Source organism: Dermacentor andersoni, chromosome 1, assembly GCF_023375885.2.
Source record: "Dermacentor andersoni chromosome 1, qqDerAnde1_hic_scaffold, whole genome shotgun sequence".
Classification (NCBI taxonomy): domain Eukaryota; kingdom Metazoa; phylum Arthropoda; class Arachnida; order Ixodida; family Ixodidae; genus Dermacentor; species Dermacentor andersoni.
Window position 1 is genome coordinate 227,348,809 of NC_092814.1, and position 24,967 is coordinate 227,373,775.

At 45.4% G+C, this 24,967-nt stretch overlaps 1 protein-coding gene across 2 annotated transcripts in view; it reads right to left on the reverse strand.

Annotated features, from left to right (window-relative positions):
• Hasp (Hig-anchoring scaffold protein) overlaps nt 1-24,967 on the reverse strand; it is an 865,621-nt gene that overhangs the window by 197,859 nt on the left and 642,795 nt on the right. For both annotated transcript variants that reach the window (XM_050196742.2, XM_050196741.2), the window contains exon 10: nt 4,462-4,641. In XM_050196742.2, the coding sequence (XP_050052699.1) occupies nt 4,462-4,641 (180 nt within the window). The remainder of the gene's footprint in view (nt 1-4,461; nt 4,642-24,967) is intronic.

Sequence of the window (24,967 nt, forward strand, 5' to 3'; positions counted from 1 at the left end):
GCATTTGTTGGACTTGATTTCGGATGGCGTCTTGCTCTTTACGAGAAACACGGTAGGCACGTTGGCGCACGGGTCTTTCATAGGGATTTGTAATAATTCTGTGTTTCGCAATAGGCGTTTGGTTGACCTTCGATGTTGAAGCGAAACAGTCCGCAAAAGACTGTAAAAGGCTTCAAATGCTAGCCTGTTGTTCACCTGATAATCTAGAATTCACATCAATATTGCTGTTGGCTGGTACCTCACAGTTAGAATCTCCATCATTGTGTCCTACAGTTAAACAAGCGGGAAAGTCACTGACTGGCTCCAAATAGGCGATGGCAGTTCGTGGGGCGAAGTGCTGGTATTCACGACTGAAATTAGTCACTAAAATCTGAGCAGTCCGTGACGACAGCTGCAAGATGCCGCGGGCTACGCAAACCTGTCGAGCCAACAAGACTGACAGATTGCCTTCAGCGATTCCGAGATGGGGAGGATCATCGTCTGTTTCTACGGTGATCAACGCACTACTTCGGGGTGGTAAAGTCGAGCATTCACCCGAAACGCGTAACACCGTGGACTGTGGGTGGGAGTCGTTTGAATGAGTTGCGTGTTCGCTGGAAAAAGTGACAAGCAACTTGCGAAGGTTTATGATTGCGCCGTACTCCCGAAGAAAGTCCATGCCGAGTATGACCTGCCTAGAGCACTCTGCCAGTATATTAAATGAACCGACAAATGTGACCTCACAAATTTGTACCCTCGCAGTGCATTTGCCGATCGGCGTGAGAACATGACCGCCGGCTGTACGGAGCTTAGGTCCTGGCCACGGTGTCGTCACCTTGCGAAGTGCAGTAACAAGCTGTCCGCTCATGACAGAATAATCGGCACCAGTATCGACAAGAGCGGTTACCGGGTGGTTATCTACAGAAACGAGTATGTCGGCTGAAACATGTTCACGGTTTTCGAAGGAAGGTGTCGAAGGTACGCAGTCGTCGTTGTTGTCGTCGTTATCGTCGTCGTCGTCGTCGACGCCGTAGTCGGGGTGTCACAGCGGAGGATCTTTCGAAGTGCGTTGGACAGCGGCCCCACCCCCGGAGGTCGCTGTTCTTAGTTTCCCCGACTTGGGCTTGTGGGCCGGTTGCCCACGGAAGCGGAGAACGTAGTGTAGCGGCTAGGTGACGCCAATCGTCGAGGAGGTGGTGATCGTGACTGGCGCCTCTGTGGAGACGGAGATCGGGTCGTTGGCAGGGACTGTTCAACCGGTGGGAACTGCGCGTATGGCGAGGAAGGTTGACTGGCCAGATATTGCTGGATTTCTCGCGGGCGCTCTCCCTCACGTGGGCGACGAGCGCCAGGGTGATAGCCCTGGAGTCCTATTCTCCGGTAGTAGCAGGCACGGTACAAGTGGCCCGCTTCGCCACAGTGGAAGCAGAGTGGCTGATAGTCAGGTGTGCGCCACACGTCTGACTTTCGCGTATTGACTCTGGGGCTCGTGGACCCGTACATATTTGTACGTGAAGCTTGGCCCTGGAGGTGGCACAGTGGTTCTTCAGAAGAAGGCGGGTTACGATGGTTCCCGGGTTGCGCAGGTAGCCTCACTGCTTGCGCATAAGTCAGTACGGGGGTGGCTTCAGGTCTGGTTTGCACGAATGGCTGTGCCGCCTGGCGGACTTCTTCACGGACGATATCTGTGAGGGATGTTACGGTCGGTTGAAATCGCACTCCCTGTAGTCGATCGAGCTCCTCACGCACGACACTACGTACAAGCTCTCGAAGCGCATCGGTGTCATAGGGCAACGAGAGAGAAGATGCTGATCCCAGGCTGATTTAGCGATCGTAGACCGAGGAGCGTTGCTGAAGGGCTCGCTCCATTGTTGTCGCCTCACTGACGAACTCAGCTACTGTAGCTGGAGGCCTTCGCATCAGTCCAGCAAACAGCTGTTCTCTCACTGCACGCATCAGCAGGCGTACTTTCTTCGCTTCTGTCATGCCAGGGTCAGCACACTTAAAAAGCCGCGACATGTCCTCTACGAACATGGCTACGCTTTCGTTCGGCCTTTGAACCCTATTCTGAAGGGCTTGCTCTGCTCGCTCTTTTCTTGCGGGGCTGCTGTACGTATCGCGTATCTGCCGTTGAAATTCTTGCCAGGTGGTGATGGATGGCTCGTGGTTAGCGAACCATGTTCGGGCAGAGTCCTCTAGGGCGAAGTAAACGTTCCTTAACTTTTTCTGCTCGTCCCAATAATTGACGTCTGCCACACGATCGAAGTCATCGAGCCAGTCTTCCACGTCCTCAAAAGGCTCACCATGGAACGGCCGCGGCCAGCGTGAGGTGTGGAGAACCAGCGACGCAGGAGGCTGTCCCATACCATATGTCTCCTGTGTCTGGCTTGCGGTTGTGGTGGACATCCTCGGCAGATCTTGCGGGCCGTATTCCGGAGGCAGTCTTTGAAGCCATCGGCTTTTGCGTAGGTTGTCCGCTTCCAGTTCCTGGGGGTCAGAGTACATAGACGCGTACCCAGCACCTCCACCAGTTTGTCACAGACAAAGCCACAAGAGACTTCGGTCGACGCTATAGATCTTTCTATATATCGCTGTCCTGGCACCTTCGTCGTTCTCTTCTTCTGGGAGCCACCCAACATGCCTAGCATGTGGCACCGAATCGCACCGAGTGGCTGTCAGCTGTGTCGAGGCCGTGGCAGTATTAACCACATTACCATCTATGCTGATAACTAACGTAAAAAAATTTTGGCGCGTCATACATCCAGCTTCCGATGAATCTATCACTCTTAACAATTGCTCTGGTAACCCTGTTCCGAAAAACTTATGCGCAACTCTCCTGAATAATAACATTGTTAAAAATTTCTCATGCACAGTTGAAATTGAACTACCTGTCTTTAATGACTATAACTTCTTAATTATGCCTCCAGTGACTGTTGAAGTTCCCGGAGTTATTCGACTAATAGATTCATTGAAGATGCAATCGTCACCCGGCTTTGGTAACATCAGTGCTAAATTTCTGAAAAACACCTGCTCTTATAGTTCCATCATAATAACCAAAATATTTCAACAATCACTCAACACATCTACTGTTCCATCAGAATGAAAAATAGGAAAAATAATTCCTTTGCATAAATCTGGCAGCAAAACATCACCTACAAATTATCGCCCGATATCATTAACCAGTACCTGCTGCAAACTGCTAGAACATATTATTTTTACGAAAATTGTGGATTTTCCTTAATCAAATTCATTTTTTCGCCATCACAACATGGTTTTCTAAAATCATTCTTGTGTGAATCACAATTATTAACATTTACTCACAAACTACGCCAAATACTTGACTGTTCTTCTCTTGCCGATTGCATCTTTTTAGATTTTTCGAAAGCCTTAATAATGCCGATTGCCGATTGTGGCGAATGGAACTCAATATTAACAAGTGCACATTTCTGAGAGTATCCCGATCTAACGATAATCTGCCTGTGTACTACTTGAATAACGTTGCTTTAGAATCGACTAAGTCATATAAGTACTTAGGCCTGCATGTAACATCTAAATTAACATGGAATCATCACGTCGAATCAAGCCAACCGCTTGCTGGGATACTTACGCCGTAACTTTTCTCATGCTCCCTCTCCTTTAAAATTACTACTTTATACGCTTACACTACTTAGAATACGCTGCAGCTATATGGGGCCCTTTCCACGAAAACCTAATACATTCCCTTGAATTAATCCAAAACAACGCCACTCGTTTTATTCTTTGCAATTACTACCGTGGTGCGAGCGTTTCTTCAATGAAATCGAATCTGAGTGTTGAACCGCTAACAACACGTCGAAGAATTTCCCGCCTTTCATTTTTTCGTAAGCTGTATCACCACCCTACACTTCATCCGAAATTCATGTCGCTACCATATTACTTATCTCACCGTACTGATCATCATCATAAAGTCAGAATTGGTGCATGTAACACGACACACTTTTTACACTCATTTTTGCCACTTACGTCGAAAGATTGGAATGAACTTCCTTCTGACATTGTTTCCATTAATAACAATGATAATTTTCGAAAAGCACAGCTAACAATGTATAATAGCAAATATTTGTACGAACTGCTGTTGGTGTTTTCCTTTTTCTTGTTTAATGTTACTTTTATATGTCATGTTCTATTACTGCATTTATCATACTTTCAGCTAACATTGTATAATTAGCAAATATTGTGTATAAGCTCATGATTTATTTCCTTCTTATTTGTTGTATAACCCACTCTTCTCTCTGATGCCGAAAGGCCCTGAGGGTAAATAAATAAATAAATAAATAAATAAATAAATAAATAAATAAATAAATAAATAAATAAATACCAAGGCCATGGCGACCAACTCGTGCTCCCTTCCAAATTAATATCGAACGCGAAGCTCTGCTGAACTGTTGTGCGGTTCTTTCGTCCCGCCACAGGACACTTGCGTGTGCAGTGGTGGTAACCCACCTGGAGCGCAGATTGGTAGATGCGTCCACGATCCGTTGTTGCACCGTGGCGGCGTGGAATTATAAGCCAGCTCGTAGTGCTCGTGGCAGCTGACGCTGAGCCGGCGCCCGTGCTCCAGCCGGGATTCAGGCGTCGATAGATTCACGTATGCGTGTTCCAGCGTTGGAATCTTGCATGGCGCTGCATCGAAAACATGTTCGTGACGTGTAAGAACCCAGGCAAGTATTCATGAAAAGTTATTATGCTAGAATTGTTCGTAACAGCAGATTGCAGCCAGTCCTGATACTGGACATATTATTAGCGAAGGCTGCCGGCCAGTGACAAAGAGCACTTATCAAAGAGAAGCTTTGTGAATTCGGTCCCATATTCTAGAAGCTTGTTCGCAAGAGCATGTTGACATTGGGCATACGTTGTTAATGCGTTTGCTATCCCAATAGACCGGCGCCCCTGATTCGAAGGCCGCGGGTCCGCCCATTTTCCTTGGATATGGTGATACGGACGCATGTCTTTTATGAACTTCTATGAGAGAAAATAGGTTGGGCACCTAATAAGGGCCCATGCTTAACATCACCTTTTTTATAGGCACTTTCACAGGTACAGAGCAGGTGAAAGTGTCGCAGCTGTGGCACTGCGACACGGTGCCTCTAGCTGTGCGATGGACCCAAGTTATTTCTTCAATTGGCCTGCTCCCTGCAAATATCATTTTAAAGTTGCATTTACGGGCATAAATAATTTGCTGCAGGTGCTTCGGGTGTGTGGTTTGTGTTATTAGACGCGCTAACATGTGCGGTTGCATCTGAGTATGTATGATTTTGAGTTCTACATTGCGGTGTCATGGCCGCGAAAGTGTGGATAATGTTCACTTTGTGAGCAGCTATGCGTGGCTATAATAATAATAATAATAATAATAATAATAATAATAATAATAATAATAATAATAATAATAATAATAATAATAATAATAATAATTATTATTATTATTATTATTATTATTATTGTTATTATTATTGTTGTTGTTGTTATTGTTGTTGTTGCTGTTTAGACGTATCAACAGCAACACAAAATAGAAAGCTAGGTCGACTATGTTCCGCATGGTTTGGTCCCCCGATTTCTGGCGCTGTCCTATTTTCCACGAGGAGAGAGAGAGAGAGAAATGATACATAGAAAGGCAGGGAAGTTAACAAGACGTAGTTCCGACATGCTACCCCGCGCGGGGGGAAGGAGTAGGGGTGATAAAAAAATAGAGAGCGGAAGGGGAGAAGGAAAGAAAGCGAAAAAAGAGAGACGAGCACGAACAAACCACGTGCACCATCGAGCGGCAGTGGTCGGCGTTCTTACAGTCTTACTGCAGGAACCATAGTAGTACAAATAAAGCCTTCTACGCGGAGTTTTTTTTGGCAGCACTGGCCTCGAACATTTAGTCTGATAGCGGACGATTGTCCAGTTGGTCCAGCACTCTGCACAGCACTTGCCTCTCAGGCACTATAGCGCGGGCAGCATGGTCTGTTCACGTCGTGGTAACCTAGGTGGTAGATGTATCTGTATATCCGGAGACAACGAACATAGACGACTCATGGTGAAAATGTTGGGTTCCCACAGGGGCAACGTACTTTCATGGAGCATCAATCGCAGCCCCGCCGCAGCGTCTGTTCGCTAAAGCGGAATCAAAACACATTGACTACTTTCATGGGCAGATCCGGCGGCTTCATCGACGTGGTTGTTCCCGCTGATGTTACAGTGTCCCAGAAGCCATTGAAAGATTATGTCGTGTTCCTTGTCATGGCGGCGATGATATGTCTGTCGAATTTCTGAGGCCAGTACTTCATTGGGTTTGTGGCGCGTTGGGTTTTGTATGCCTTGAAGCACTGCCTTGGAATCACAGAAAACTATCACTTGTTGCGGTGGCCTGGTTAATAAAATCAAGTGCAGCACGGAGTGAACCAAGCTCTGCACCCGTCATTGTTGTGACACGTGATGTTTTCAACTTGATTTCTTCAGATCTTGCCGGGATGGTGACTGCAGCGGCAGAGCTGTTGAGTTTTACTGAACCATCTGTGTAGCCAACCGGACACTTAATCTGCTTAACTCTTCTGCCTTTCTCATCTTGTTTTCCCTCCCTCCCTCCTTTGTAGACATGTTGCCAGATTCTGTGCACATTGTAAAAGTGTTCTAAAGTTCCTTGCTTGAAGCTTCCAGCGGCGCGCTAGCTTTATTTTTGATGCCCGGAATTGTCAATTGTACTTCCGGCCGGTGCAGACACCACAATGGTGCTGACATTCGTGTAGCAGACGTGAATTGTGTTGGCAAGTAGGACTGATATCTTACAATATTTTTGGTAAATGTTGAATGTGGCCCCTTTGGTGGCAGGTGAGGAAGATGGTGTGCGGGAATCAGAGTCAGGTGTCGGATGTGTGCTCTGAGGACATTTGTAGCAATGTAGACTGTTATAGGATAATCTCAGGCACTGGCCACTGACGCGAACGATGACTTGTTGTTTTTTTTTTTTTGGAAGACCAAGACGCGTTCTAAGTGCTTGGGATTGCATACTCTGAAGTCTGCAAATATTTTCTGTGCAATTCTTTGTCACTACAGGTAAGCTGTACCGCAGAAAGCCCATAAACAGTGCGTTATATAATTTCAACATTGGTGGCAATGTAGCGCCCCGGACTTCCCGCCGAGAAACGCGAGAAGGTCCACCGTAGCGGCCGAACGTGTGAGATCTCCAAGAAAATTCTCTATCGGCAATGACACCAAGAAATTGATGCGTTGGTCTGTTTGGTACAATTTGGCCATTGATCGGCAGAGTGTACGGGGCCATCGCTTTGTGAGCAAAAGCAATGGTTGCAAACTTCTCCGGTGAAAGCTCCAAGCCTTGGCATATTAGATATGTTGAACCTGCCGTTGAAGCCTCCTGAAGTCGTGCGTTGGCTAGTACGCGAGTCACTCGTGAAGCTCATAAGCAAATGTCGTCCGCATATATGCATGACTGCACGTTTTGCGGCAACGAATCGGCAATACCAACGAGTACCAGACTGAACAATGTAGGGCTAGGTACTCCGCCTTGTGGTACACCACGACTGGCATAACTAGACTGCGTTGGTCAGTCTTCAGTAAAAATAAAGAAATATCTTTCCTTCAGATGGCTGTATATCTGTGTATCCAGCGAATGATATACCAACCAATTCCAACATCTTATAAGGCGTCCAGAATTGTGTGATGAGCTACATTGTCGTAGGCACCTTTAACATCAAGGAATCAGGCCACAGTGATTCGTTTCAGGTGTTTCTGGTGCTGCACTGACGTTACAAGGCCTATAACGCTATTTATTCACGAGCGTCTGCGTCCAAAGCTAGCCGCTGTCTATGGATACATGAAGTAAAATTCCAAGTACCATTCTAACCATGGCCCTATAACGTAAAACTATTCCAATATGTATTTATTTTAATTTCCCGACGTCAAATTTGCGTAACCGCCGACGCAAACATCGGGCGGTCACCCCCAGGGCTGTCTGAACAGACCAATCAAACCCTCTCCTCAATTATAGGAGGTCACTTTTGTTCGCTTTAAAAACGAATAACATTGCCTACACTGAGCGGCTTGTCTTATCTAGTTGGCTGACAAGAGGCGAGGTGCACGCTCAAGTGTAGAGGAATTCGATGGGGCCGAGCCAGTGCACTGAAAATTGATAACCGGATGAAGAGGGTGGTGCCGGCGTCGGCGATTGGTCCGCTTTCCCTTACTTATAGCTTGCGGTGGCTGGTAGAAAATCGCGGCGGCATGCAACGGAAGGTTAAGAATGCCGCTAAAACGGATTCTCAGCAAAGAAGAGTCGGCAGAGCGAAGTCGTAAACGTGATGAAAGTGCTCGAAAACGTTACACTGCCACGCAAAAAAGTTTCGTTGTACGCAAATAAACCCAAGCTCCCAGGCAGGTGCGAGTAGCCACTGCCTGAGCAATCGGCGGCAGCCATCTTTTATTCCTTTCGGAACGGGGCAGCCTGCGGCTATTCCGAAGAAAATTCAGTTTTGTTCGGCATATTAATGCATCTTTAACGCGTGCGCGTCACTTTGACGCGGTGAGTTTTCGCGGTTTTTCTGACGAAGTCTATTGGCGAAAACGCGTAGAATCAGATATAACTGTTTTCCTTTTGTTCGATCCAGTCATGCATAATCAGTGTGTACAAGTCGTATCAGATGGGGAGTTATCGCGGTTTTTGTGACGTCGCGTGACCGACAGGCAAAGTGGGGGTGGTCCAGAAAAGCTTTTGACCAATCTCCGAGGGCTGATTGCAGAATTGGAACAGAACATTTTGGAATAGCTTAACGTTACAGCGCCCCATGTCAGGATCATTCCTTCCTTTACCTTGCCAACACAGCTCGCAAGTGCTATTGGATGATAAGATGCCAATTCCAAGGGAGGTTTTCCAGACTTGAGGAGTACGACAAGGAGACTAGATTTCCACGTGGTAGGTGCCAAGCCGTCACGCCATGACGCATTGCATAGGCCAAGAGGTGCATATCCGGCCTCTTTATCAAGGTTTTCAAGCGCAGAGTATCTGGTACCGTACGTCGGATCGTGATGACGAAGAACGCCGGCACCCAGCGAGTGCTGCTTCCAGTTCTTCAGTGGAGAAAGGAGCGTCCATACGCAGATCTTAGGAGCCAGTGGTGACGAAAGGAATAGGCGTATAAGGCTGAAACGTTGGGACCGCGATACTTGCGCAGTAATCTTCTGCTACGCCGACTTCTCGACGTCCTTGACAGAGGGTTGGAGATTTAAATGGACAGCGCTGTCCAGGGGCTGTTCAAAGTCCACGGACTGGTCTCCAGACAAACGACAAGGGTTTACGCGAATTGAGAGACTCACAAAAAGATTTCAAGCATTGAATTTGCAGCACAGCAATGCGACACTGAATTCTCTTTTCAATGCATCTGGCCTCTCTAAGGTCGAAAACTGGTTCATCCGTCTGCATCGTCCGTTCGCTCGTCAACGGGTTGCCTCGAGGTGCAGTATCTCTGGCTTCAAAATTCGCGTATTTCGCCAAGGCCAAATTGACCGCATAGCATCCGGCATGGTCTTGGCGATCTGAACTTGGAGTGTGGACGAAAAGCCTTCGTGGCATACGTCTTCCATTAGTGATTTAAAGACGGAGCAATCTATTATTTGTTGAAGATTTGACGAAGTCGATTTGGCTAGGCCCTTTATATTCGAGTAGGTAGGAATGTGGTCGCTTCCATTGGTTTCTATATCTGCGAACCTTTGGATGCTGCCAGTAAGACATCGTGAGACAAAAGCCAAGTCTAAACAGCTGCTGTACGTCTGGCCGCACAGAAACATGGGGGTGCTATCGTTAAGACAGCAAAGTTCATGGTCACAAGCAAAGGAAACTGGGCTTCTTCCTTTGGAATTTACCTTCATCATCATCATCATCATCATCATCATCATCATCATATTCAGGTCCACTGCAGGACGGAGGCCTCTCCCTGCTATCTCCAATTACCCCTGTCCTGTGCCAACCGATTCGAAATAGCACCCGCAAGTTTCCTAATTTCGTTACTCCATCTAGTCTTCTGCCGTCCTCTACTGCGCTTCCCTTCTCTTGGTACCCATTCTATTACCCTAATGGTCCAACAGTTATCTAGTCTGCGCATTACATGACCTGCCCAGCGCCATTTTTTCTCTTAATGTCTATTAGAATATCGTCTATGCCCGTTTGCTCTCCGATCCAAACTGCTCTCTTTCTGTCTCTTTAAGTTATGTCTAGCATTCTTCGTTCCATCGCTCTTTGCGCGGTCCTTAACTTGTTCTCAAGCTTCTTTGTCAGCCTCCAAGTCTCTGCGCCGTATGTCAGCACCGGTAAAATGCACTGATTGTATACTTTCCTTTTCAATGATAACGGTAAGCTCCTATTCAGCAGCTCACGATGTCTGCCCTATGCGATCGAACCCATTTTTATTCTTCTGTGAATTTCCTTCTCATGGTCCGGGTTCCCTGTGATTAGTTGGCCTAGGTAAAAATGCTCGTCCACAGATTCTGGAGGCTGACTAGCGATGTTGAACTCTTGTTCCCTTGCCAGGTTATTTATCATTATCTTTGTCTTCTGCATATTAATCTTCAGTCCCACTCTTACACTCTCCCTGTTAAGGTACTCAATCATTTGTTGTAACTCGTCTGCATTGTTGCTGAATAAAACAATGCCATCGGCAAACCGAAGGTTGTTGAGGTATTCGCCGTTGATCTGTACTCCTAAGCCTTCCCAGTTTAATTGCTTGAATACTTCTGCTAAGCACGCAATGAATAGCATTGTAGAGATTGTGTCTCCTTGTCTGACCCCTTTCTTTAGAGGTATCTTTCTACTTTTCTTGTGTAGAATTAAGGTGGCTGTGGAATCTCTGTAGATATTTTCTAGGGTATTTCTAGGGTATTTACCTTGCTACTTCCCCAAAGCAAATGATGGGCATTAAAGTCCTCAGCAACAACCCACAAACCAGGAGTCGTAGCTAAAATGTCTCTTAGTCTCTGTCTGTCGAAACGACTTCATGAAGAAAGGTAAGCGCCCACAAGAGTAAACGCAAGTTTTTGTTTTTTCACAGTCAGCCATACTGAATACGTGAGGGCGACGCTCTGGATGAAAAACATAAGTCAGTTCGCACCGTATGTAGATAGTAACTTTGCTAATGTCATTGCCAGTTGATGACACATAAGGTTCATAGCCTGATATCCGGACGGGTTTCTCTATGTTCGGTTCAGAGACAACAAGAATGCGAAGTCAATTGGTGAAAACTTATTGGCGAGAATCAGAAATACGGGATTTCAGTCCACGGGCATTCCACTACAAAATGGGCGCTTCCTTGAGTTGTCTGAGGAATGACTGAGGCAGTAAAGCCATTGTGTTTGCTATTCAAGGCTCGCAAGAACCAGATCTAGGCTGTCCAGCAGTTGTAGTGCACCTCGAGCAGATGGTGCTTGAATGTCATTTATCAAACGCGAATGACTTTCATTAGAGACTTGTAATTTAGATTACTTGTTTGTCTTGACCTTGCACGTGATCTGTGCCGTCACTCGCGCGTCGGTAGGCCACCGTGGGTCATTCTGCTGGAGGGCGTACTACCTGAAGTGCAGGCCAGTCGTTTGCAGTAGACGTATTCATTGCGTCACCAGACACCGCTTTGACAGTGCAGGCGGCCGGCTTAAGAGCACCAGCTGCAGAAAGTGGCGTCTTTCTTACGACGCTATCAGTATCCTCAGTAGACGGAGACCGTCTTCGGTGTGAACGACGCCATCGCAATTTGGCGGCGGCCTACTCGTGTGTTGAGCTGGTTCTCACCATTTGTTTGAGGACTTTCATCGCTGTCTTGTCTATCCGGCTGTGTTTCGATGATGCTTCGTGCGGACCAGAGCAATTGGCACACAGACAGTCAGCCACACGGCAAACATCAGCGCTTTGCTGTTCAGAGCTTTTTGGGCATGTGGTCGAATTTTCGCATATACCGCTGACATGGCCGATATTCCAAGAATTACGGCACTGAAGAGGTCTCGGAACGATAGGTCGCACTGAAGACAGTGGTCAGGGAAGCAGTTTTCAAACGCTGCGTCGCTTTTACCAGAATAAAAATTTTCATGACTTGTTGACCTGACTTCTAAATTGTCACGCATAAATTGATCCGTCTTTCTAGATAATGGCTGCTTTCTTTTACTGTCGAGTTCAATTTCCAACAACTACCTGGGTTCAAGAAACATATCATTTGAAGCGTTTTGCTCAGGCGACAGGAACAGACGACGAAACGAATCGTAACAAAATGAGGCTTCAGGGACTGCATTTTGTATTATTATTTTGCAGCTTATACTTTTCATCATTCCTTTTCTTTTTTTCGCCTTTCGTCATTAGCTCTGGCACATAAGGACACACGAAGCAACGCCCACCCCCTATCGCCGGCATTGGCCACTCTGCGAGGCTGATGGTACGAAATTAATAAAATGTGGCTGTCAACGTCCCGGAACTGCGCAGTGGGTTATGAGGAAGGTCGTGGGCGGAGGGCTCATGCTTGACTTTGACCGCCTGTGTTTCTTTTGACGTGCACCCAAAGCACCCAAAGATGAGAGCTTTGCATTCCGCCCCCATCGAAATGCGACGGCTGCGACCGGTAATCAAACCCACGTCCTCAGCTGCACAAGGCCACAGCCACTGAGCCACCATTGCAGGTATACGAAATTGACAAAACAGGAGGGAATAAAAATTCGTACGAAAATTTTGCTTCCAGAGCTGCATAAAGGCCAATCCGCTATGAAAATATTTCACATAGTGAATTCACCGTGAAAATGTTTTGAAATTCGCTTCTGTCTATTTACCTCTGTATCTCGCTATTGAAGAAGGTAACTGTGAATTTCTACATCATCTTCGGCGTTAGCGCCCAAACAAAGAGAACGTTTGACGGCCAGGCCTCATATTGGCAAAAGGCCCGTTTTGAGCTGGCATTGCAGAACTTTTGCCATAACATTGAAGTCAGCGGCTGCTCGCTGGCTGCGACAGAGCACTGGCCCCTAGTTCTGCCACAGTTCAATGTAATCAATTAGAAAACTGTTCACGGCATACAGGGAATGTCTTGATAAAAACAGTGCGGCCCCTCTTTCTTTATTTACTTTAGATTTTTAGATTTATTCCTGTTTCACTTTATTTATTTATTTGCTACGCGGAAGAGAATATACATTCGTCGGGACTGCAATAATTTTATGCTTCTTTCTCCCGAAAAACATAACCACTTTTACCTTTTGGCACCATTTTAAGCAACTAGAGGCTTCGTCAAAAAAAAAAAAAAAACTTCTTTTGCTAGTTCTCCAGTTACTGCAAAAGTATACGCTACTTGTAGTTATATACAAAACTTGCAGCCCCGAAGAATCTGAAGTACAAAAGGGGCTTAATCCTTTTGGACGCTCCAGAAGGCTCCATACCAACCCTGTGTGGCCAAAGCACTTACTCGCAAACAGGCTATCCATTAGAACTGACTCTGCACAGAGATAGGCACGGTTATTTAAGACCGGACCGTCCACTTCCCCACTTTGTGCCTCATATGGTGAGATTGGCGATGTGGAGCACTTCGTCTGGTTCTAGACGCAGTTGGAAGAACAAACAAAGGCGCTACTTTTGCAGCTTACAGAGGAGGGGTTTTCCACACGCGAGCTTTCAACATGTAGCGTTCTCTCAAGTGCTCGGAGAAACCAGGAAAACGTTTTACGCCTGTTAGTTACTTTCCTCCGAGACACCGAATTGATCCACGATTCGTGAAAGGCTCGTACTGATAATAGCGTAAGAGATGCTCAAGCGGAGCAAATGCTGGTCGAGAACGCCAGACTAACACCGCCTGCTGCACTACGTACCACCGCAGGTAGATGATAAAATTATCAAAAAGTCTGGTTGACTTCCCTATATGTACACCCTGCGCCTCCTTGCTTTATCTCTCTCCTTCTCAATTAAAGAGTCGCGGAAAGACTTCAGTTGTGTAAGCAACAAAATGGCACAAATATTTCGCAAATGTATTCCAGGAGCCATGTGATGCATAAATTGTTCATTTTCCGTTCCTTTCGCCTTTCGTCATCGGTTCGCATGAAGCTGCGCCCCCGCAATGGCCAGGATGAGCTGCCAGGCGGGACGGATGCTATGACGTGGAAGGAAGCATTCTTAAAAAAATATGGCCCTAGTAACAGTTCAAACAAGACGAGGGAAACGATATCAGATATCAGAGTAAAATAGTCGATGATACCATCACAGTTAAGGTACACGGGCAAATGCAGAAGAGGATGGTGCTACGTCAGTAAGAAATAAAAGGAGAAAAATGGTTGCCATTAGACCGTGAAACACGGGCCTTGCCGCATTCAATGCCTATAGTTTCGGCCCGGAGCCCAACCAGCACTAGAACATTAGAGTCAATACCGTGTGCACCTTACTGCGCTGCGTCCGCACAAGCGTAGTTTCATAGCGAGCATTTACATGTAAGTTTACGAAGAGACGCGTATGTATAGGAAATGTCCTTTTTTCTTGAGCCGCCCTTCAGTGCCACGAGTTCATAACGGCATGCTATCTTGTAAAAGGACGGGACAGTACCGCTCGGCGCTGCTCTTGAAAAGTACCTTCGGTTAAGGCTCTCGCGAATCGACCGAGGAATATCAAAGACTGAACAAAAGACAGCCAGCTATAACGCCGTATCCCCGTGTTTCTGATCCCACGGTGCGCTTTCTCATCAGATAAAGCATACGCGCTTCTATCGGGAACCCGCGAATGTTCGTCGAGACCAAGTTCAAAGGGGCCGCAACATTCATGCTCGCCAGTGAACTAGTTCAATGCGAAAGGCGATGCACACGTATTCGTAAGAGCCTGGCAACATTCTGAAAGCTGTGTCAGGAATTGCGCGCTTGTCCGTCACATTTGTTTTGCTTCGCTTTTTCAAATTCAAGGTATATTAAAAAAAAGGTAAGAATGCGTTCAGCCAACGAAATTTCCGGCTATCTAAATGTAAACGGCAGCGTGCAACTCTTACTGCGAAGCGTAGGTGAACCCATTACAGAAAGCTGCAAATTTAGCTGCCCCCCCCCTCCCCACAACCTCCACATCCCCCTCACCCCCCAAAAAATGTTGTGGCTTCACTCTTTCTCAAGACGCATGAGTACGAAATCACTTTGTGCTTTCATTGCAGGGTTGCTCAGCGAAGTAAACTAAATGAATCAAAGCTGGCGTAGATCCTTTTTTCCTTCTCATCTGCGTCTTCTCCGTTTATTGTGGGTCCGTTCTGTTCTGTTGTACATGAGTTACTGCGGATATATTCTCGGCTACTTCATTTCTCCATGTTATACACTAAAAAGTAAAGGAAGAAATAGTAATACTGAAATGAGTGAATGGATGAAAAACTAACAATCATACTAACAAAGATAACGCCGCCGCAACGAAGGGTTCGCTTGACGTCTGCCCACAATGCTGAGTAGTACATACACTTCGTAGTCCTCATCCATTAATGGAAGAGTCCTCCACGTACTAAATGGATGGCAGGTCGAAACACACACCTTCGTTCAAGTTCCGTCTGGCACACACAGCATAAGCGCGCCCCTTCATATATTACAGTAACAATGTCTGTTTTAAAGTGAAGTTGCTGCGCAGGTGCAATTGTTTCCTTTCTTCCAACTTGAGCGTTCACCAGTGGGTATGTATCGAAAATTTATTCCCCGTAATAAATTGTCAAAATTAGGACTGACCGCTTTCCGTCACCAACGTCTATAATTTCATACAGGAGCACTAAGTTGCGTGAACGTAGAAGTTTGAAGTCACATTACCGAGGCTGTGCTGCCATGTTCTCGCCCCAAATCGTTATCACCCGGAGCACCTAAATTTCTTATGCCGCCCAGACTTCTATCGGCAAAGGTCCGGGCTCACATTTTCTCCTCTGTTTTCGTTCTGAAATGAATCCAAAAGATGTGCTCTTCTTTATTCTTTTTCCTTTTTTTCCTTACTTTCTTTCTTTCGTTCGTTCGTTCGTTTCGATACTTTGCCGCCGATCCTTGTCTTTAAAGAGGCAGTATACCGATTTTTTAAGGAGCCCCATAGTTGCGACGCAATCGAAAGCTTATCATCAACACTCTTGCGCTGCTAAGCCCGAGGACGCGGGCCGGCCACGGCGGACGCATTCCAATGGGTGTGAAATGCAAGAACGCCCATGTACCGTGCACTGGGTGCACTTTAGAGAAAGCCAGCTGGTCAGAGGTAATCCTAAGCGTCTTTCAACTTTTTTTATTCCATTCTAAATTTGGCACCTCAATTTAAGTTTGGTTGCAAGGTGTACGATGGGTATATGCCAGTTACTGCGGCAATAATAATTATAGTAATCATCATCATCATCATCATCATCATCATCATCAACTCTAGCACGCTCTCGCAGATTTCCCTCAGCACACACGAAAGCTCCGCCCACCCCCGCCCCTTCTTTTATTAAATGGTATGAAATAAAAGAAGAGGCTGGCACCTTCAATGGCGCAGTCTACTTCTCTTCACAAGGCAAGCAAAAAAAAAAAAAAACGCGAAAGAAAAAGCATCGGAAAGCATAGGAGACAGTCAAATAGCATCGCGGAAGGGCAATTGAAAGCACAGAAGAGAGTCTAAGAACGATACTAAAACAGAGAAGCGCATAGTTCCGTAAACAAGTGAAAGTGCACAAGAGAGTCTGAAAACACGCACATATGCTTAGATTTGCGCAGACGAGACGGCTTACGTATCTACACATATCTACATAACAGGACCCAAACAACATATAAGAGCACTAAATGTGAGCTACACATACACGACCTGTACTATTTAAAATTCTAATAGCGGGCTTAGCCACGAACGCGTAGTATGAGCCTAAGATATTTGTATTTTCCTAAAAAAAGATTTTAAAAGCCACAAGTGCTCTTTCCAGCAACCCTATTGGTGGCCATAGAGGCCAATTATTTTTTGTTTCGAAGTGAACGGTCGGCGGCCTAACCCCGTTAAATCAACCTTTAGTATTCGCCTCGCGATATCGCGTCGTAGACACTCGAGAAGGCGGCGTTGTACGTCTTCGTCAGCGTTTTCACAATGACACTGCGGACTATAAGCAAGACATTGAATTACTTGCAAAAAGTAACACCTATATCGTGGGCCAAGCTGCGGACGCTACAGTACAGTTACAAAAATTCTGTCGTCGCTCAACTTCGACTAAGTGGACAATTGAATGTTAAGGTCTCTAAAGAATATCTCTGAGCACTTTGGTTTCATCATTATTTCATGCAAACCAGGTGTTTGTGCTAAGTCGACAGGACAGCTGTTTTAGCAAGAGGCGGATTTCAAAACGGGTAAGAGGGAGATTTATTCTATTTACATTTTCGCGCAGCTGTTCTGCACTAGCGTCTGTGGCAGTTTTTACAGGAATATTGCAGTGTCCTGCTTCCCGCAAAAAAAGTTTCGCGTATAATGTGGTCCGTGATAACTCGAACTTTCTCACTTTATTTACTGGCATAGTTAATGATAGTGAGTATACCAGAAGAATTAGCAAGGTTATCTGAACAACAACAACAACAACAACAACAACAACAACAACAACAACAACAACAACAACAACAACAATAATAATAATAATAATAATAATAATAATAATACAGAAAAGTCCAACGGATCGGTGAGTTGCTGTGGTAAAGTATTCTCGCTTTTCAGCTTGGGTGAGTTGCTTTGGAATTAAACCCCTAAAAGAAACAAGGATTCTACAACGGATGTCACCAGTGAAATGATGCAGTGCCACCTACGGGATTTAGGTGCAAGTTCCCTCTACATTTGCACCGCGGATGTAAAGAGCACTTGGCCTTTGCGAAGGGTGTCAGCTACTACGTAGAAAAAAAAAAAATTTGGTGCAATCGTGGCGACGTCGTTGTTGGCTGCGACACTGTCGATGATTTCGGCGTTATTTTTCGCAAACCACCTGATTCTTGGCGCATCCTCCATCCTGCGTATATGCCATGTGTGAGCCTAATCGTCATCGTTGTAGCATAAGTCTCGTTTCCGCCATCAACGCTGATTTCATTACCATGACGACGAAGTATGTCATACCAGTACGCCGCCATCATCTCGAAAACGTGTTCCATGCGATGAACATAATGTAATCCTCATGCCCTCAGTATTGCTTGCTTTGGAAATGCAAGCAAATGTCTCACCGCTCTTTGCGAGTCGATGGGTGAGTTCTGCGAAAGACCTTGCACAGATTTCAAAGCGCCACGCAGCTATTATGGTGTCCAGCTGCCAAGGGTACATGAAGACATGAATTTGAATCCCAGGTACGACAAAGTTTTGTTTCAAGCGCTTATTTCGCTACCCTCACGGGGTTTGACCATGCTTATGATGAGCTGCGAAACATTAAGTGCTTCAGCTCTATTGTGGATCCATTGAGTGTAACGTACTCCTGTATTAGCAGGTCTGTGTGCCACGAAGACCGACGAAGCGACTGTATATTATACAGTGTTATGTTATTATTTATTGTTTATTTACGTAGAACAGACGTATTCTCACTGGCCCCACTGCGTGGGTCAAAATATCGTCCTATATAAGCCGGTTTGGTGGGCGCGTAATTGTGCGCACCGCGAGCGATGTATTATTTATTTATTTATTTATTTATTTATTCAAGCTGTCAGTACATGCCAAGACAGGAGTTGGGGTTACATTGCTGTTGTGTACAAACTAAAGATATTACATGTTTATAGAATTCAATAAAAAGCAATCAGGATAAACAGGCACAATATATAATCAAGTACGAAAACGATAAATCACATTAGTTACAAGTAACAAGTCACGTCGCTGTATAGGTCCAAAAAAAAAAAGAGGAATATTGAAAAAAAAAGTGATGCGCCAAACAACTGAACCGATAAACAGCTAACAATAACGTGTATTCTCAACCGTTCACAAGTAATTGGTAACAGCCTTCTCAAAAGCTTGTAAATCAGGACATTCAACTATCTATCGTGGAAAGTTGTTCTAATCGCTTATACTTCGAACCAGGAACGAATGTTTCAATGATTCTTTCTTTAATTAAGTGGCTTAATAGGTTTTGAATGCTTCGCTTTGTCGTTACCAAGATTCTGCGATGTGATGTGTTTTTCTAAGTCTACTTTACAGTCCCCGCTTAATACGTGAAAAAAACAATGTCAGCCTCTTAAGCTGCACTTTCTGCTTGACAGTCATGAGGTCAGCTCTGCTTGTAAGTTCGGTTACGGACTGTGCTCTAGCGTATGTGTTAAAGATGAACACCAATACCTTATTTTGTACGCGCTCACATTTTAATGTGCTTTGTTGAGTGTACGGCTCCCCAAATTACTTGCATAAGTCCGTACAGGAAGTACAGTAATGTTGTAAGCCACTATTTTTACCTCTGGGGTAGCGTTGTGAAATTTTCGTCGTAATAACCAAAGTTTACGCATGGCCTTATTACAGATGTGGTCAAGATGTACCGACCAGTTATTATCATGTGTGAGATGAATCCCGAGGTATTACGGATCTTTTTTACGCGCCATACATATACAAACAATTTTTGATGCGCTCAGCTTCATTCAGCACTCGTCACACTACAGATTTACTCTTTTGTAAATGGTTACTAAGTTCCTGTAGGTCATTAATAGTGCATATTTTAGCATAAGACAATAGTGTAATCTGCGTAACTTGTATGGCCATTTGTGGTGAGAGACCTGCACCCATATCACTAATATAAATGGAGAAAAGTAAAGGGCCTATAACAGACCCTTGCGACACGCCAGATCCAACTGATTTATTAGTACTGCAAAGAGAATTTAATTAAGCAAATTGTTCCCTTTCTGACAATTATGCCTCTATCCATTTTAATAGCCGACTATTACTTTGAAAACGAGACAGCTTCATAAGCAGCTTTCTGTGGGATATTCCATCGAATGCTTTGCGGAAATCGATAAAGATAATATCTATTTGACCCTTCGCATCAGTACATTCACAGATTTCATGAGTAGCCTCAGTGAGAATAGTGACTGTCGAGTGCACTCGTCGAAAACCATGCTGATTTTTGCCCAAAATGTTGTTTTCCTTCCACAAATTTCATTAGGTGGGTTGTTAGAATGTGCTCAAGCGTTTTGCAACATGTACTTGTCAAAGAGATTGGCTGGTAATTAGTAACATCATATGTTTGGAGCACTGTTTGTGAATTGGTACTACTACTGCCTCCATTTTCTCGGAACGTCTCCGGATTCTAGAGATTTAGAATAGATATCCAAAACAAAAAATGAGTCCCACTCAGCGTATCGCTTTATAAAGCACTAGGAATTTTATCAAGGCCAGGATATTTTTTCTCACCTAGTTTAAGGAGCAGATTCAGAATACCGTCTTGTCTGATAGTTAGCTCAGATGGACATTGCTTAAGGGAAAAACATGTTTAGGGTGTAGGATCATCGTCTCATGTGAAAACTTGTTCAAAGTATTCATTGAAGAGACAAGCCATGTCAGAGCTGTTCGTGACAGACTTATTTTCACTTGTCAGAAATTGAATGCTAGATTTGGGCCCTGTTAGGAATGGCCTGCCGAGGTGGCAACATGCAAGTTATCTCAGCCCGCTGCAGGTGCTTCGATCGATCCGCGGTGGTGGCGCCCTTCAGAGAACCAGCGAGGACGATAGCGCTAACCGACCATGAACTTCCTTCGGAGAACTGGAGACTACGGCAGCAGGGCGGGCCACGTTTGGCGCCCCGTGTATTATTGGTTGATTTGCCGGGTCGTCATGGTCTCGCTCTGCAGCAAGAAGAGCTTTCCCTAACAAAAGGGGGCTTTGCGGTACGGGGGCCCCAGGATTCGTCACAGTCTGCTGACACTCGTGGCGACTACAGGAGAATGGTATCTCTGGAATTTAGAGGCGCAAGACAATGGGCAACCGGCGGCCGTGCTGCGGGGGTCAGCTCCGAGTTCTGCGAAGGCCGTCTGACGTAGGTTGGGGACGGTGAACCTCGCGCAAAAAGCGTGTGTGTGTAATGCTTGGTGCAGAGAGGCGACTCGTTTACGATGACTGGTCGAACCTTATCTCACCTAGGGAACTAAGAACCAATGGAGTGTTTATAAGCAGCTGTTGTCGGCTTCTAGAGTGTGCTCGTCGGTGCTCGTCGTCGTGCTCTGTGCTTGTGCTCGTCATCGTGCTCGTGAGCTGTGTGCTCGTAAGCTGTGTGCTGTATGATCGTCTTGCGTGCTCCATTTGGGAGTCACGCTAGACTGTGTAAATGTATATCTTGTTGAAAATGTAAATACCGTAAATAAACCCTGTACGCCTAGTTCCTCCCAAGTTCCTCTCTACGACCTTCAACCCTTACAAATGGTGGCAGAGGCGAGATCGTCCGACAACTCCTACAACTGTATGCCAGCGGTGGGATCGTCCTCCAAATCCAACGGCCCTGAAATGTTCCTCCAAAATTTTCCCTGAAAGGTTTAATGAAATTAGTTGGTGTTTGACTGATGTAACAATTGAGTAGAACTTGCTGGTCGAGATACTTGGCAGGAGTGGTGATACGTTAGCAAGAGAACTTTTGCAGGCATATAACATAAAAGAGAGGCACGAGTTGTATTAGTGATACATCTGTTTTTCTGTTTGAAAACGAGTTGCAACTGTTAAAAACGTCACTGTAATCGCTCTAGGCAACACTGATGTAAGCATGCGCATTTGTTCATTCTCCCTGCCCTGCTGTAAGAATAAAATTAATTGAAGTTCCGCGCTCGATCTGTCGTTTCATACTCTCCCTCCGAAGTCCTTACTTTCCTTTTTGGCGCAACAATGTGTTCATTTGATGTAACAATGTCTCGATTTAATAATTTCCATTTTCAGCTCCTGTGAAACGGAATACAATGACGTATTGTTGTAGAGGCTAATTTTTTAGACTTCATTCGTTTCAAAAGACGCTTTTTATGAATTATTGTCCGTGTAATCCAGGGGTATTTTCTGTTAACTTTCTTGGGGCGCTTGAGAACAAATAGTTCGATTGATTTCAAAACCACAATTTAGAACTTTCCCCAAGAATGATTTACTGATGTGGTGTTTAGCTAAATAAAATAGCTAAACTCATAATAACCTGTTTCTAAATAGTCCGATACTGCAACGTCATGTGCTTTAGAGAAATCGGGGACTAACAAAGTTTTATTCTTTTCTGCAAGGTTATATGTTGTAGAGACATGCGTGATCACCACTTTGTGGTCAGAAATCCCTTTTAAGACTTCACACCAGTACTTGGACTGTGTGACAGATCTGCTCAAAAAGACCAAATCGAGTAGTGATTCTACTGATTCGTAGATTCGTGTTGGCGTAGTTACAATTTGTGCTAATTGTCAAGGAGGAAAGGCATATTCAGAAGAAAACGAGACGAGGTCTAATCATTTTGAACTTCCCTATAGTATACCCAGTCAATAGGTGGTAAATTAAAATATCCGGCCATTATAATCTTACAAATGCTGTCGTCAAACTTGAGAAATAAGAAATCATTAAGCAATAGCAGGTACTCTTGGGTAGTTCCAGGGGGGCGATATAGTGCAGCAATTACAAAATACAGACTATCGATCTCTATGGTACACACAATACACTCCAGTTCTGGAGGGGATAAAATTTCAGTGAAGACCATTGAAGTTTTATAGCAGTTTTATTATAAGTTTTATAGCAACACCCACTCCTCAGGATCCACGGTCTTTGCGACAAGCTGTATAGTTCGGAGGAGGATGTATGGCTGGTGGTGGATACAGTTTTATTTTGCTTCGTGCAGTGGTGATTGTGAAGGAGAGGAGGAGGTGGAGGCTGCCTAACAATGACACAATATAATGTAGACGACGGAAACGGTCGTCGTCAGCCTAACGGAATGGACGGACCAGTCTCTTCAGATTGTCATGTGCATTTTTTTCATTGTTGTAATTCCACAGTTAAGACACCACAAAAAGAGGCACTAAACAACATTATAGACCTGACTAAAATGCTTCCCACGAATTACAGTGCAAAAAAAAAAAAATTTCCTTTTCCTCTCGGACCCCTTCTTTTTCCATCAATATGGAAAAATTTCTGCGATTTGGCAACAATAGGATGGACGGTCAAAGCAGTATTACCTGACAATGTATCGAAAATGTTGCTCGTGTTTTCTCCGTTACGCAGAACTTCTATGCATATAAAACGTTGTCTTTCTTTGGCTCGTTCCTCCCACTTTGCGGTTTGTATGCTTCTGGCAATTTATGGCCAACTTGGGGTTAATAGGTGTCACTAGGATATAAATAACTAAAAAGATAAGAGTGTCCAATGGTCGGTTGCTGACGCGGCGCCCTTAGCACAGCAGCCCGATGATCTAATCATTAGAGCACGCACGCATGCCTCAAAAGAGAATAAAACACTCTTAATTTGACTCGTGCAAGCCAACGCATGAGATGCTTGGCGCGTTAGGCGCGTCACATAGCAACAATTATTTATAAAAAGTGATCGGGCGTTTCTTCGAGCTTACGATGAGGAAAGAAGTTACGGGACGCGTTCGTCCCGGAAATTAACTGCCCGTTTCTCATCGTACTGTGGCGCTATGGCGTGTTTCTGCTAGGTCGTGTATTGTAATTTAATATGTTTTAATGCAGAATTACATTTACGCTTTCTCATCAAAGTTGACCATGGTGGCTGAGGGACGCGCTCATGACTGAAATCTGCAGCGCGTGTCTTGTCGTAATGTGCAATATATTGCTTGCAAGTATATCTGCCCAAGGTTGTTATTGGCGGGAATTTCGTAAAATTGGACCGACTACTAACGTTTAAGCTATCCATCCAAACATCTTTTCTGTGCACTTTTCTTGATGTCTTGAACGAAATTAAATAAAAGGCAAACCCGGTTCCGAACACTTAACTTCTGTCGCTTTGAAAGTAGAGTGCAGTGCCAATGTTTTTCATGTGTAGGGAACATCCTCTCGACGCTACCAATCGCTGATTTCATCTTCTTAGTGAGACGGGAGTTTCGTTGGTTGAGGGGCTCTGCGAATACGTTGTATAGGTGCCGTGCACGAAAAGAAGAAGAAAAAAGAAGGAACAAGAGGTTAGGCTGTAGGCAGCGAACGCGGCTCCATGCGTCCTCTCTGCCTTTTACAGCTGTCCTCCTCGACGGCTGCTGCGTGTGACCAACAGCGAAAATTTATCTATGTCGTACAAAAAAGCAACTGTGAGACATTGTATCCTACCAGGCTCACGCTTTTCCTCAAAACCGGCCCGTCGAATTTACAAGTTCGGCTGATGTCACGCAGAAGCGACAAAATATAAAGAAGACACGTCTGAATGAACGGCGCAGGGCCATTTCTGTATTTGCTCGCAGTCAACAGAGCGCGGACCACGACCCTGTGGAAATTGGCCAAGTGATCGACTCCTCGGGCAGCCGACAAAGTCCCGATACGGCATGCAAGCTCCGCGCCCGCGGCATTTGCGGACGTTCGACTGTCTGTTTGCCAATGGAATGTCGCCGGGCGTTCCAGATGACCGCCGAGAGAAAGCCGTGTGCACGGCCCTCGCGACACGACTGTCGAGAATTCCCTCATCTGAACCCAGCGTGGGTCCAACCAGATGAGTTCTGCTTATGGACACTGTGCTCTGCAGCGCTATATTAAAGCGGAGCTGCAGCCCTGTTATCCGAAAAACTTGTCGAGTGCGGTTTTAGATACTTTTTTCCCCTAGCGACCCGGACGTTGCGTAAATTACATGTAGGCTTGGAGAACCGGGCAGAGGCTGACATATGGTACATCAACCACCGGACGGTTGGCTCTTGTTTGCCGAGGCAGCAGTGATGCGAACCCTGGTATATCGCCGAGACACGTGGTAGGACCCAATGCACATGTCCCGCGAGATCACGTCCCCCGTGGCACTTTCCCCCCTTGCTTGTCTGTGTCCCAGCGATCGGAGCGTGTGAGGGACAGAGCGAATGCGCACATTTAATCACTGACTGTATGACTGAATTCGATGCAAAA